This window comes from Triturus cristatus, chromosome 3_2 (genome assembly GCF_964204655.1).
Source record: "Triturus cristatus chromosome 3_2, aTriCri1.1, whole genome shotgun sequence".
Taxonomy (NCBI): Eukaryota; Metazoa; Chordata; class Amphibia; order Caudata; family Salamandridae; genus Triturus; species Triturus cristatus.
In genome coordinates this window covers 697,062,361-697,078,523 of record NC_140584.1, presented here as the reverse complement: position 1 = coordinate 697,078,523, position 16,163 = coordinate 697,062,361, and the positions used below count along the sequence as shown (strand labels likewise).

General features: G+C 43.3%; 1 protein-coding gene across 1 annotated transcript in view; it reads right to left on the bottom strand.

Annotated features, from left to right (window-relative positions):
* Positions 1-699: 699 nt before the first annotated feature.
* Positions 700-16,163, bottom strand: part of GTF3C3 (general transcription factor IIIC subunit 3) — a 371,442-nt gene continuing 355,978 nt past the window's right edge. The window contains exon 18 of the mRNA XM_085648757.1: positions 700-2,216. Coding sequence (XP_085504883.1) covers positions 2,094-2,216 — 123 coding nt within the window. The 3' untranslated portion in view covers positions 700-2,093. The remainder of the gene's footprint in view (positions 2,217-16,163) is intronic.

Sequence of the window (16,163 nt, the reverse complement as noted above, 5' to 3'; positions counted from 1 at the left end):
ACGTCAGTATACTCTAGAGCACTCTTCAAAACTTTACATCACTCCATAACACCCTACTCCACTCGTCTTTATTACACTCTATGACACTCCACTCCACTAACTTTTAGCCATGCTGAACAGGAGCCACACTGGTGTACAACATGGATAAAACAGATTGGCAAAACCAATAGCTCTCACAAAGGTGAGACCTATTGTCTTTGCCAATGCTTGTTTTTATCACGCCATTCTGGTCATAGTGCCTATCGCATAAGTCAGAATGTCTAACTCAACTGAGATCATGCCTTTTCCACTGCTTAGCATCCCTTGCTCACTGGTCATTCCACCTCATATTCGTAGACCACAGGTCACCTTGCTTGTATATTCTGCTAATTAATAGGACCCATGTTCCAGTTGATCATAATGGCTACTTTCTCTGATCACCCTTGCTTATTTTGAGAAAACCTTCTCCTCACTTTGAACTATACTGTTAGAACATCCAGAGAAGAACCCTGTTAAATCATGACTGGGATGGAACAGAAGTAACCTCTACACCTGTTTTAAAGATGCAGCTGGTGGCAACACTTGTACAGAACGTGGATTAGTATAAAAGATTGCATGCTGTAGAACCTTAGACTTGTCGATACAGCCTTCGCAAATGCAACATTCATTCTTTCATATTCTATAGCAACATTACCACGCTCTTTAAGATATCACAACACATTACAAAATAAATAAAGGTTTATTTTAAAAATAAATTTTTATACAACACAGAGAACATTTTGTAGGACTAACAGGAGCTTATCTGGTTGCCAACATTGCACTTGTGCCAGCAAATCAAGTGGCACGTCTCAATGACAACAATTTCATGATTGGTCATCAATACATTTAAAAAGGTCTTTCCTGGCTTAAAAATGTGTCATTCATCGATAAAGACACCAGGACTTTTGCGACAGCAGAATCTCTGAAAGGACTATAATTTCATCAAATATTTACAAGGATCCACAATTCTGGCGTGTGCTTTTACAAGTATTCATCAAGTCATTACAAAGTGCAAATATTTACAATTGCAAACAGGCTATTTACACACGAACCAAAACACTGTGATGTGAATAAAGCTAGATCAACCAGCTGAACATGAATAAATACACACTGATTTATATACATCTCCCTGTTGAAGGCGACGGCTGAAACGCGTTGATCTCTTTGTTGGCACCTAAGGAAGAAGGAAGAAATATAAAGAAGATGATGGGAACCTGTGCTGCTGTCTTCCTTTCGCCCATTTCTGGATTGCTAGCGACGCAGTGGAGGGAAATGAATTGGATTTTCAAGCACGGAGTGCGGGTATCTTTGTTCCCCGGACCCGAGGGTGCATTTGTCCTTCGCATTGCAAACAGGCCTAGGCACCCGTCACTCACACCGGTTCCGTGTGGTGGATGGAACCAGCATTTGTGAGGAAATTTCTTTGATATATATATATATATATATATATATATATATATATATACATATAATACGCATTACAAATTACACAACTACGGAATCTTTAGATTTCCATCTGAGACATTCAAATTAATCATAGTGTAGTCAATTAGTTGATCAGCTGTGGGATTGAGAGAGAAAAAGAAATGTAAAGAAAAGTTGGCAACATTTATGGCAATCAGGTTTTCCTTTTCTACGACCAAACTAGGGAAATGTGCTTCGCCCTGCTACACCCCCTCCCTCAGTCAATAGCACTGAATATTGCTGTGTGCCAAAGACAAGCCTTCGACTACTTCTAAGAGAGGCAAATAAGGTATTTCCACAATACAGCTGAGCGCATACGGCCATTCTAATCAAGGAAAACCATACCAAGTTACTCAATATCAAGGTTTGGGTTATCTGCCACACATAAAACTGGTTTATTTGAATGCCAATGGTGTGCCAGAACAACCAGACAGGGTATTTAAATTTTTTTTAAAAAAAAGATACATTTGTACTCAAGTGCTGATTGCCAAGCTTCAAATCGCCTCTACTTTGTATCTCTTCAAAGGGATTCTAATCAGCCGGTTAATTGTGCCACTGATGGGAGTTATATTTCTGGCACTGTAAAATGTCCAAATTCTGGCCACAAAGTTTTATACAGTGCAGTGCATGTACAACATTCTTCGAGCCATTGTAGTGTTTCCGCTGTTCTGATAGATCAGTGCCAAGTTGTAGGCAATTTCTCTCCGCAAGTCTACTTGGTCTTCGTCAATGCCCTGAAAGAATGAATAGAAGTTACAGCTGTGTGTATCAGAAATATGCAAATAAAGAGAATGACCATCCATTCAGAACTCAATATGTCCTACATCTAAGCGAAAACAAAGTCACAGGATGTTAATGTCATTTTCTTCTCATTTATCAGTAGCAATTACAGAGATTATGAGAAGGCACACACAAGGCACCCTGGTGGTAACTGCTTCTACATGCTTGCACCAACAATGCTGTGTGCACAGCAACTAAATGCTGTTCAGCGTGATTGGGCTCTGGGTCGCAAGGTTTACACCAGTCACTTCCATCATAACTGTATATAACATAACTAACAGGAACAAACTGGTGCATGTCTCCAGATTCGAGCGTGAGGACTCTGGGGTAACTATGCGTATCAATTGTGTGAAATATGTTAAAGTTCATGCACAGAGCTGAACAATACCAAACTGTTGCTTCCAATGTAAGGTGCACAATTGTGACAGTTATCACATTTAAGTGTGCAACAATGCTTCTACCTTATGTGGCTTGAGCTCTTAGCACAAAGAAATGTATGCAGGCATGAAGGTTTGGGTTCTTGTGAAGCCTGAACCCAGCTGAGGGCAATCCTCTGAAGTAGGAGTCAGGACCAAGCACAATGACGTTGAATATTGCAGGTGGCGAAAACTACTATACAGGCGAGTAGTATAGGTTGAAGAGGCGTGCTCTCAGAAAACATGGGAATTATTACGTTCCACACACAATTTTTGTAGATGTAACCATTTTTAGGGATTCAGAAAATACAATGGGGTATGCCACTATTACATTGCCCTACATTTACACCTACAAACATTTAGTGCAGAAAATTCACAGGTCTACATGCAACGCTAACAGGTATTCGCACATTTTTAATTTCTACCATCCATTTTTTGTTTCACAAGTGAAGAAACTCTTTGCCCCATGAAAGTTTCAATTTGTTGGGGCTTCTCGGGACCCACTGTGCGCACTTGTTGAACTTATTTAGTACCTACAGAAATCTGCTTTCAAACGCCATTAGGACGGTTTGTGAAAATCCACACAGGTCGAACGTCGTGGGAGTTTAACACATTCTCCCTTGCCCCCTACAGTTCCTCCATTTGGCACCAACTCCTAATATCATACTTGTGACTATGGAAAAAACAACCTATATTTGAATTTATGATCAGAAAATTCCACAAACCATATTCTATAATCGAGATTTGCACTGTAGGTAAAATTTATGGCTTATGTTTTTTTATTTATGAGGTCCGTGAGGAACAATTCATTAGTTGAAAGTTCGAATCTCTGTAGAAAAATCTTTCGCTCATAGTATAAGCTAGGAGAACTGCACTACATTCTAAGTTTTATCAGTGCATAAAGTCACAATTTGCCTATATACAGTTAGCTCCATAATAGTAAGATAAAGTGTTGCAAAGGTTTTTTTTATGTCTACTATGCCAATAATGCAAATAGGAAAGAGCAGTACCAATATGTTAAAAATACCCTTTCACTAACAGACAGCAACTGAAAGTGGTGCTCGAGTGATCTGGTCTATGTCGGGGAATGGGAGTTTCTGATAAGAAGCCGAAGTTTGAAGTACATAGTGATTCTGAGTCAAACCCGTGCCCAACCGTTATTCAACGCTTTTATATCATGTGACATTTAATTCTCTGCATTTATTTCAACAATGCTTTTTTTGAAATGTACAACTTCCCTTAATAATTACTTCCCTTAATAATAGCACAGTCGACTATTATGCACTGATCCACACACTGAAAACACATGTAGTCATCTTTGCTTTGGATCTGCAGTGGTTCTTGCCATTCAGTACTGTTAGACCCGGGATCCCTGGTTGGCTGAGGTAGGTACCTTAGGCCAAATAGGGACCAGCGTTTCCACGCCAGGGAAAGGAAGGACCCCTTCTGAGATAGCCTCCGCTCACCCCCTTGGTAACTTGGCACGAGCAGCCAGGTTTATCTTAAAGACAAATGTGTAAAGTATTTGCAACCACGCTCACAGCAACCCAATGATGACGCCACAAATGGACTTCACACGAGTTTTATAAAAACGAGTATACATTTTATATAAAAAGATATACCATTAGACCACACGATATAAATTCAACATATGAGTATGTGTAATATTCCTCCTGGCCGGTTGTTAGGCCAGCCAGCCCGTGTCAGTTCTGGCAATATTAATGAGCACTTCTAAACATTCCACTGTAGTCCTAACACAATGTTGTGCAGTTCATAATGCTAGAATCAGGCACTTTGAAATGGAAAAGTAATGCAATGCGTAACGCAACAATCATGCACTGTAAAAATAGTGCAATGCGTAATGCAACCATCGGGCACCTTCCAATGTAGAAATAATGTAATGCATAACGCAACAACCAGGTACTGTGCAATATAAAAATAATGCAATGCATAACGCAACAACCAGGTACTTCATTATGCAGAAATAATGCAATGTGTAATACACTTATCAGGTAGTTCGCTATGCAGGAATAATGCAACGCGTAATATACTAATCAGTAGTTCGTTATGCAGAAACAATGCAATGCGTCATACGACAATCAGGTAGTTCGTTATGCAGAAATGATGCAATGTGTAATACGACAATCAGGTACTCCATTATGCAGAAATAAGGTAATGCGTAATACACTTCAGCACCGATCATGGTGCCTTCGGTGGTCTCTCCGCCACTCGTGCTGACTCGCAGACATTCTCCGTCAACAGTTGCCCCAAACACGGGTGTGGTCTAACAAAAAGTGCAGCTCTGCACTCCGGCCCCAGTACTGCCACTCCCTTGGTCAGTACGGGCCACGATACAAGCCGAAGCAGAGGCTCACGCTGCTGGAATGAGAAAGAGGCCGCGAGCGTCTCCCTCCGAACTGGCACCCCGCCCCTGGCGTCGACACACGTTACCTGGGGGGTGGGACCTCACTCTCCTCTCCTCTCCTCTTCCAGCGACTTGGGTCTCTATTGCAAACTTTGTGAATTGGCAACGGCGGGCTTGGGCCGGTGGCTCAGCTCCTACGGGGCTGCCGGTCCTGGCCGCTACTGCTACGAAGATCTCAGGCTGCCACATGGCACACGCACACAGCGTCGCTCAGACTCCCTTGAGCATCGGGTGCACGATCACCAGGCACTCCTCACGAAGCTCTCAGGATGCACGATGAACACGCACACAGTGTTGCTGAGACTCACCTTAACTCCGGGTGCAAGATTACAAGGCAATCCTCACAAAGGTCTCAGGCTGCACCACGCACACAGCGTCGCAGAGACTCACTTGGATTCTGGGTGCAGGATAACAAGGCAATCCTCACGAAGGTCTCCGGCTGCACAAAGCACACGCACACAGCATCGCTGAGACTCACTTGGATTCCGGGTGCACGATAACAAGGCAATCCTCACGAAGGTCTCAGGCTGCACCAAGCCCACGCACACAGCTTTGCTGAGACTCACTTGGATTCCGGTGCACACGATAACAGGACGATCCTCACGAAGGGATCAGGCTGCAAAAAGCACACGCACACAACGTCGCTGAGGTCTTGCTTGGACTCCAGGTGCCCACGATCACAGGGCACTCCTTACAAGGGTCTCAGGCTGCAAAAAGCACACATACACATTGAGACTCTCTTGGAAACTTTTGCATTCCTGAGTTTCCTCAACAGGGAGCCAGCTCACCTCGGGCCCTTGGGGATAAGTAACTTCAGGACACAGCACAGCAAAGTCCTTTCAAGCAGGGGGACACAGCATACAGCAAAGTCCCTTTAGCCTTTCCTTGGTTAAAACAGCAAACTGCAGGCCAGCCCCAGAACACACAGCAAGGGTCAGTCCTTTCCTTCAGTCTCTCCAGTTGTTTCTTTCTTGGCAAAGGTTCCTCTTGACCACGAAGTAGCTCCAGTCTTGTTCAATCTTGATCTAGCCATTTTCCAAAGTTCAGGGGCTTGAGCTCTCATAGTTATACCCCTCAATGGCTTTGAAGTGTTTGTGCTCAGGGGGGCACTGACCCCTGTTCAAACCAGTTCTGGGTGCCTCCCTGCCAGTGACACCTTCTTCCTTTGACTAGTGGGGGTCTGGATTCTCAATCACTCAGCAAGAGTTTGGACCATTGCTTTATGTCTGCAACCCAGGCCTCTTCACCTCTAGGGGCTACTCCTCCCCGTACACTCCAGGTGCAGGTCAGCCTGTTGCGGTCTCACCTCCTCCCCCTGGGTCAAAACATTCCCCAGATCCTATTGCTTTCAAATCCAGACAGTCAATCCACAACCAGGCAGAGACACACAGAAATGTTAGAGCACAAAAACTCAGCCACTTCTAAAAGAGTGGCTTCTAAACACACAATGCAAAAACCACGTACATAAAAAATGTGTTATTACATTGTGAGTTCAGGCATACTAAACTTCACCTCTCCATCTTAAGCCTTTGGGAAGATAGGCAGGAAAACATATTACACAGCCTCCCTATTCTGTCCTATGGGCAAGATGGACTTTCCTCAGTAAAAACGAAATGGAGATTATTTCACTGTCAGGACATGGTACACACCTTAGTACATGTCCTGCCTTTCACATGCACTGCACCCTGCCCAGGGGGTACCCTGGACCCAGCATAGGGGTGTCTAATGTACATAGAAAGGGAAGGGTAAGGTCTGGCAAGTGGGTGCACTTGTCAGACAACATGGCAGTTTAACAAACTGCGTGCAGGCCCTGCAATGGCAGGCCTAAGTTCCCTTTTTAAGGCTACTTGTGTGGGAGGCACAATTAGTGCTGCCGGCCCACTAGTATTATTTGCATTACCCGCCCTGGCACACATAGTGCACTTTACTAGGGACTTTACTAGTAATGCAAACATACCAATCATGGACAACCAATTACCCTTACACTTTAAACAGGCAGCACATCAAAAATAGAGGAGGTAGAGGCAAAAAATCAAGGGTAATCACGCCAAGAAATGCCAGGTCTAACAAGTACCAATTCCTACATATGGTATTCTCAAGGTACAATAAATTCTCCCTCTCCTGCAGCATACTCCAAAGAGCCATCCAGTTACCCATCATCTTCAACCTGAACACAGAACCTCTTCAGTACATACCAACAAGAGGCTCAGGTTCCATCAATACACCGATGATGAACAACTCTTCTTGGAAAATCTCCTTATTCATGACATTCAATGGCACAAAACCCGCCTCAGTCTCATTAAGAACTGGATAATCAATCCCTAGCTAAAAATAAACCTAACAAAGACTGAATTCCTACTGCTTTCTAAAGTAACAACAACCAAAAAGTTCAGTCTCGCTCTCTGAAACAAACGTGGTTAGTTTCAATCCAGCTAACATTCAATGAAAATAAATTATCTTTTTAAACACTATCTTTCTTTCAGATAACCCATCACCTAGAAAACAAAGACAAGGAAGTGCCAGGTCTCCCTATTGAAGAAAGTGAAAGATTTGTACCATGAAAACTGGTTTTAGAACAAAAGTCCAAGTCTTTGTCTTCTCGCACCTAGAAGGAGCTAACAGTCTGCTTCGAGGTATTCAGAACACCACGTTAACCCCACTGAAAGTCACCCAGCAACACTGTAGCATGTGTCAAAGGTCTGAATAAATGTTACTGTTTCACACCAAACCTTAGAAATGTAACAGTGGGTCCCCCTTGGAAGAGGGTATCACCTTCAAGACCAGTTGCATCACACAAACCAGCAGAAATGGCAGCCTTGCATACTTTACCTGAAATACAATCACCACCAATAGCCAGAAGCATGCTAGAAAACAAGACTTCACTATCATACTAATATCCAGGACATCACCAGACTAGGAACAAAAAACTGCCCAAAAACTACAGAAAACAGAAACTGTAAGAGATCCTGTCCAACCCACATTCCCAGGATCTGGAACAGAAACCTTTCAACATCAGAACTGCCACAATCCTACTGCAATTCAGAAAGAATCCAAAGACTTACCCCTTCAGAGAGCGCACATGTCTTAAAAAATGAAATCACTGTATCCATAAAATTCTGCCTCACAATGAGGCCTTATAATATACCATATTGTTTAATTGGATGTTGTAAATTACCTGTCTATGTAGTAGGAGTTCTTAGATATATCAATAATTCATCTGCATAAAGTGACACTGCATGGCGCATCTTGTCTGGAAAAAATGCGCCTTCCACTATGCTATTGTCTTTTTCCCGGAGGCTATATTGGTAGTGCAAAGAGAATCAGCAACAGCTGATTACCCTGCCTAGCTCATGGTTGTTGTTCCAATCTAATTAATACTCCGAAGTTCAGAGCAGATGCTTTTTTTTTTTAAGGCTCCTTGTTTAAAGGGGGTCTTAATTATGTAGGTATGCAATGTCTCCATTTATAAAAGTCTACTTAAAGCGTTCATTCTTACTGAATGAAATCACCTAAGACTCTGCATCTTGGAATTCCCTATTTTGTGTGAACTTGTGGACTTTGCATATCTACATAAATAAGTTCCCTTCTAAGGGTGTTCAAGAACACCTTTAAACAAGGAGCCAGTTGGCCCTTGTCTTCTGAATAATATTGCAGTTACATCACCAGAGGAGTTTATACTCCAGGTTGCTCCCTTCTAATCTATTACCAAGTCCTGATGAAGACCCGGGGTTGAGGCTTTAACTAGCTCATTTCCTGTTTTTCAGGTCGAAACATCAACATTTCACAAAGCCTGAATTGATTGGATTAATCTTCTAGAAAAGGGGCAACTATGATTGAAACTATTACTCCAACACAATAAGATCACATTTATGATGTACAAATAAACGTAAGAGACAGGCTTTTAATTAATGGTTATGTTATATGTATGAGGTTCACTTCCTCTTTTCATCCTCTTTGAGCACCTTCTCTCTCATCTTTCTATCCGGAGCTACGATATGTAAGTAATGTATTTACACTGTTAAGTTGCATATATAAAACATTCATGTGTTAACTTCTGTGAATGATAAGTATTGGTATTTTTGTATACTCTCTTCCTTATTTATATAAGTAATCGTTCACACCCTACTTCAAGAAATGAGGAGGTTGGTGCAGGCAAATGAAAATAGGACAAGTTAATTATTTTAGTTTTGTCCTTTTTGTTGGTCTCTCCAATTTGACCACTGTTGTGTATTACACTTTAACCAGGTCCTTCAGGTTATGGTTGGGTTTCCCCATTTACATGTAATGGGGAGGGTCTTTAATCTCTTGCTTGCCATTCCAGAGATTCAGGAGACAAGGTTGTGTTCTGTGCTATGTAAGATCCTCAGCGTGTTCCCACTCCCGCCTCCCAGCTGCTCTCCCTTCCCCAACACCTACTTAATGGCAGCAGCGTGCAGTGGGCGCACTGCTGGCACGCCAAAGGCAAGGCCGTCTGCGCCTGTCCATGACCTATTCAGACCCGACTGCGACCGGCGCCAGGGACCCTGGTCCCCCTGCCCCCGCCGCTATGACCCCAGCACCCTCCATGCACGCAACCCTGGATGTAACAACAACTGCCAGCTCTCGATGCCGAGCAACTCTCAAAGTCCGTTCTCCTGCCGACACTGCCGCCGCACCTTCACCCACCTCCTGACCCAAACAGCCACCACCAACCCACCAGACGCCAGTGCACACAAACCCCTGAGTTGCATCCTCCTCAACGTGCGCTCCCTGCTTAGACACCAAGTAGAAGTTTGGGACCTTCTCATCACACACTCGTCACCTTCCTCACTGAGACCTGGACCAACACCAGCTCCGCTCCCGACATCGCAACCGCCATCCCCCACGGATACAAGATCCTGACAAAAAGAAAACCAAACCGCCCTGGAGGAGGTCTAACATTCGTTCATAAATCCCTCTGACTGACAACCACCAACTCGGACGATGCCTCGCCCCCCATGGAACACATCCACTTCCTGATTCAGCCCAAACGCAGAACAACACTCCGCAGAACACTCGCCTACAGACCGTCCAGACCCCCATCACCAACACCATCGCAGACTACATCGCTACCCACGCCCTCGCCTCCACGGACTACGCACTGCTCAGAGACCTGAAATTCCATCTAGACAACCTCAGCGACCCCAACACCACTACTCTCCTAGAGAATCTCGCCATCATTGGCCGGAAGCAACCAGTCTCTCCCCCCACCTACCACGACAGACGCCAACGACCTTCACCACTGCGCCAACACTCTCGCCCCTCTCCAGAACTCCGGCATACGAAACAACACGAAAGCCACCTGGTTCACCAAGAACCTCCAAGAATCCAAGCGCTCGTGCCGACGACTGGAGAAAGCAGGGAGAAACAACGAAACTCTGGAAGCACGCTCCACCTACAGGGCCGCCACCACGGCACACCAGCAACACCAAGGAACTCTTCACCATCATACAAGAATTCACCAGATCCCACAGTGAAACCACAGATGTCCCTACCTCCCAAGACCCCTGCAACAAACTCCGCTTCTTCTTAAAGCACAACGCTCTACGACAACTTCGACGACCAGGACCACGGCACCGATCCTACACCCTCCACCAGCGATGCCACCCAACTGACCATGCTCACGTTGACCCCTGTCACTACAGACGACATCGCAAACACTATAAAAAGCATCCACCCGGAGCACCCACTGACCCCTGCCCGCCCCACATCTTCTACAGGGCCGCCATTGCACCAGAACTACGACAGACAATCAACTGCGCCCTCGAAACTGCTACGAGCCCCAACAACTGGAAACGCACCAAAGTCAAACCCCTCCTCAAGAAGCCCTCCACAGACCCAACTGACCTCAAGAACTACAGGCCCACCTTTCTTCTCCCCTTCGCCACCAAAGTCCTCAAGAAAGTAGTCAACACCTAGCTAACGAACTTCATTGAAACCATCAACTCATCTCAATCCGGATTCTGCTGCAACCACAGCACTGAGACCACCCTCATAGCCGCCACTGACGACATCCGCACACCCTCCTCGATTAAGGCCACACTGCAGCCCTCATACTACTAGACCTCTCAGCAGCCTTCGACACGGTCTCCCACCACATAGCAGTCCTCAGACTCCACGACGGCCGTATCCAGGGAACTGCCTTAGACTGGATTTGTTTGTTCCTCTCTGGCAGAACACAAAGAATAAGACTCCTGCCCTTCCTCTTCAAACCCACAGAGATTAGATGCGGAGCACCCCAAGGATCCTCCCTCAGCCCCACGCTCTTCAGCATCTACATGGCCCCCCCTCGCAACTATCGTCAGAAAACACAGACTCAACATAGTATCATACGCCGACGACAGCCAGCTCTTCCTCTCCCTCACCAAGGAACCGGACATCAACAGGCACAGTTTCCAAGAACGAATGAAGGACGTTCAATCATGGATGAGCAGCAGCTCCCTGAAGCTCAACTCGGAGTAAACGGAAGTCCTCATCCTCAGATCCACCTCCTCCACATGGGACAACACCTGGTGGCACCCTGCCCTCGGAAAGCCACCCCCCCACGGGCCACTCCCGCAACCTCAGCATCATACTCGACTCTTCACTCACCATGAACCACCAGATCAATGCTGTGCCCTCCACATGTTTCAACACACTCCGCATACTCGGCAAAACCTTCAAATGGATCCCCCTCCGACTCTAGGAAGACTGTCACCCACGCACTTATCACCAGCAGGCTGGACTATGGAAATGAGATCTACGTTGGAATCAACAAAACACTCCTTTGCAAACTCCAGACAGTGCAGAATACCGCAGCCAGACTTGTCCTCGGCATCCTCCAACATGACCACATTACCCAGCACCTCTGAGACATCCACTGGCTCCCCGCCAAAAAAGAGAATAACCTTCAAACTGCTCACACACGCCTACCAAGCCCTCCATAGCATCGAACCCCAATACCTCAACGAAAGAATCTCCTTCCACGCCCCCAAGAGAAACCTTCGAACCGCTGACCTAGTCCTGGCCAAGGTCCCCTGCATTCACAGAGCCAGAACGGGGGGCAGATCCTTCTCCTACATCACGGCCATGACCTGGAACGAATTCTCCCTCAACATCAGACGAAGTCTTACACTTCAAATATTCAGAAAGAACCTCAAGACCTGGCTCTTCGGATGACCTCGGAGCTGCCTGAAAGCCTCCCCCCCAGCGCCTTGAGAAACTCATGGGCGAGTAGTGCGCTCTATATATCCCGGATTGATTGATTGATGAATCGCCTAATGTGATGCTACAAATGTTACTGCAGCTCCAAATGATGCATCTTATCATCAATACCAACAAAAAGACATTTATGGTGCTAAACTTTAAAAAGAAATATATATATTCCAAATTCTTCATTCCATGAGTGTCAAGGTCCACTTTTAGTGGCCCAATATTATGTTCACATTACTTTTCTAAGTTTGGAAAGAGTATTGAGTGCATTGATAACTAGGATTTATACATGATTGAAATACATCCACCTAGAGCTAGTTGAGACAAAATTAGATTATCCTCCAGTGGATTGCATTCAGTGATATCCCTATCTGATGTTAAGTACAGCATGAGCATAGGATGCAAGTACAAATACGTGAAAAAATTGGAAGCAAAGTAGGCTAAAGTGCATTTCCATTTTAACAAACTATTTTAAAGTATTCTATCTCTAAGTAGTCTCATGCTGTAAAACCCTAAAACACATTAACTTGTGCAAGCTTGCTACCCCCAAAATAAGTCTCTCCTGTTAAGATTCTGTCACATTTTAGATGCTTAAGTAAGTCCTTCTATTTTGTTAAGGGTGTCTGTGTGTTTTAAGACAGCCTTAACATTAATGCACCTTTAAAGAATTCATGTACACAAACCTGAGAAAAGGAAGAATCAGATGCATGTATTTTATCCTATACTTCTCACTTTACAGTGTTTTTTGTTTTAAAGGCGAGCTGGGACTTGTTTTCAAGTCTTATAAAATAGATCTGAAAACAGGTTGGAGATGAAAGATTGTAGAAAAGCGTTGACTTTATGCAAAATCAGTCAAATGAAAAAAACCTGCAGTTTAGTGTTGCACAGTTTAGAAATATATCTTGGAAGGCTGGCATGAACTCAGGATCCTCTTCTCAAAGGTAAACTTACATGTTTAGATTTACTTATGTGTAAATCTACTCCTGCACATTTTTTTCTCTATTCACCATTTCTGAGTGCAAAGTTACTATCAGGTGCAGATCTTACAAGTATCCGCCCCTGGTGGAGCCTCTTGGAACTTGTTCAGAGTATAAAGTTAATACACTTATCTTTTCAGCAGACGCAGTTCTCTACACTATGGTGGAAAGCTCGCTGTGGTAAAGTATAGGAAAATTATTAAAGTTAATTAAAATAAACCAAGTTTTCAAACCATTGCATCAAAAAGTAACATTGTGAAATAATTGTATAGATGTATTTTAAATCGGGAATTAATAAAATAAAGTTCTCCAGCACATTAACCTACATATATGTTAATTATCTAAAATATACTTAATAATACAGCTAAAGGATCCATTTAAAAATATCCCACCTTCATTAATTTAATTGTATTTAATATGTATTACAATTTATTAAAAAGGTTTTAAATAGTAATAATTATTTAAGAAACGTTTAAAACAGTCATTGTATTGCTATTACAACTTTTTAAAATAATTATTTACTAATTGCATATATTTTAAATTAAACACCATTAATACATTTATTTTCGAAATCATAATATTTATTTTAACACTGTTTCATATGACTGATATTTTCAGGGACTAGCTCCATTGTTTCCTTTGGCAGGGAGTTGCACTACCTGAGTGGCCATATGTGGTGCTGGACCTACTCCAAGGATCAGCTAGAGTACATTCACAACTGTTTTAGGAGCATTTTGATTCTAGTAACTTTAGAAATGCAGTTATGAAAATAAATGGGCCTACTCTTGTGTGGGGGGTATTTTGTTTTTGTATGTCTCTCTCTAGTCCAACCCCCTTTTGTAGTCTGCAGTCCACATTTCTAGCTATTGCTCCTGTTCCTCCCACATTTACTAGTAAAATGTTGATCTACTTGTGTGGAGAGCTTAGCATATAAAAGATAAGAGAAAAGGGTGGAGCTCTCTGCTTCTTGGTTTGTGAATTGTATTTTACAATACATAAGTAATACTGCTCCAGGACTACTAAACGCACTACAAAATGCAGTTTGTGACTAGGACCCAAAATTTGTAATTGGTTGCCCTCGGGAGGATACAGCCCTTTCCTGATGAACGTGCACTAATCATATTTATGCTGAGGTCTGTTAGATATTAATGCAGATACAGAATTGCATAGGTGCAATTTATGCAATCTTTTGCTCCTAACTGCGTTCCTTGCTTACACAATAGGTATTGTGAAACACTGCAGCATTTAATAAATGTATTGACCATAACTAAATTTTGTAACCCCTTACCATGTTCTCTGCCTATTTAAAATTTTAATTTAGCATTGAATTTAAATTTCTTCTATAAGAAATTATAAATATCGACAGATGGACTGTTTGTATGTTTGAGGGACACTTTCAGAATAGACATGATAGTGGTAGACATGTAAGTGGTTTTTCAGGCCTAGGATTTGTGATTTGTTCTGTGTTCTTTCAGTTTTCCTTATTTTCCTGTCGTAATCCATGAAGAGGGTGGGCCAAGCCTTGATGGAGCTGGGAGGAGGAGCATAGGGGAACAGATTTCTTGAGAGAATTGTTCAGGTCGTTGGCATTAACGGGAAGCAAAACACCTAAAAGATTGCAAACAACATACTTTCTATTGTAATATACTTTCAGGGAGAACTGTGAGACTAGGTTTGTGTTCTTCTTTATAAAAGAACTGATTCTGCTTCCAGAGGAAATAGTTGAAAGGGAAATGGTGAGACATGGGGACAGTAAGTACCTGAAGTCAACCTAGTACCAGATGCACCTGAAAGGGTGGAAGCACCAGGTGGAGGAGACTTGTAAGTTCTGCGCCTAACAGTAACTTTACACTCAGAAATGGTAAATAGAGAAGAGAGGTGGTGGAGACTTGTAAGTTCTGTGCCTAACAGTAACTTTACACTCAGAAATGGTAAATAGAGAAGAAAGTGTAAAATTACATCTAGGTGCAGGAGTATTGTGAATAGGATCTTGAGTTTATGCAAACCTTCCAAGATATATTTGTTAGACTTTGCAAAACTAAACTGCAGGTTTTTTTTATTTGACTTATCTCACAAAAAGTCAACGCTTCTCTACAATCATCTATTTCCAACCTGTTTTTAGATCTATTTTATATAACTTTGAAACAAGTCCCAGCTAGCCTTTAAAATAAACACTGTAAAGCGAGCAGTACAGGATAAGAAATATACACACCTGACAATTTTATTGAATGTCTTCTTTTCTCGGGTTTGTGTACATAAATCCTTTGAAGATACATTAGTCTTGATGGTGAGAAAATCATCTAGAGTGTGGTATCCACAGTGGAGTGACAGGAAGAAATAAGACGCATAGGATGAAATTAGGACTTGTGGAATTGGGTAGGTTATCTTAATATATCAAAAAGGGGGGAGTTCTCAGGGCTTAACAGGTCCAACGTACGTGCCCCAGATAGTCTGTAACAAAGAAGGTACGTTGTTCCTAAAATGGGTCATAGAACAGAAGGAGAATGAAGTGCTGTGTACAGGAGCCACTACGAATGCAGGTAATCCCGCTGATGTCAGACTGCAGGGAAATTGTTTCCTTTGGAACTAGGGCACTCACACACCCAGCCAGCAGGTGTCATGCTTCATCATTGGGCCTGCTCCTCGTCGGGTCGGCGCTGCAATACCCGACGGGCACCCAATGAGGGGCTCTTTGGCGGAGATCTTTTGTTCCATGCCGTATGGTGTCGTGGGGGTGAGGGACCTATAGAGTGTAGATGTAATGTGCTAGTGAGTGCAAAGGTTAAAACAGGTCAGGAAGTCCAGTGCGAAACCCTTTTTCCGTGTTGGGCTCCCTACCTGATTAAAAAATATATATAGAGAGTGTATGGCAGC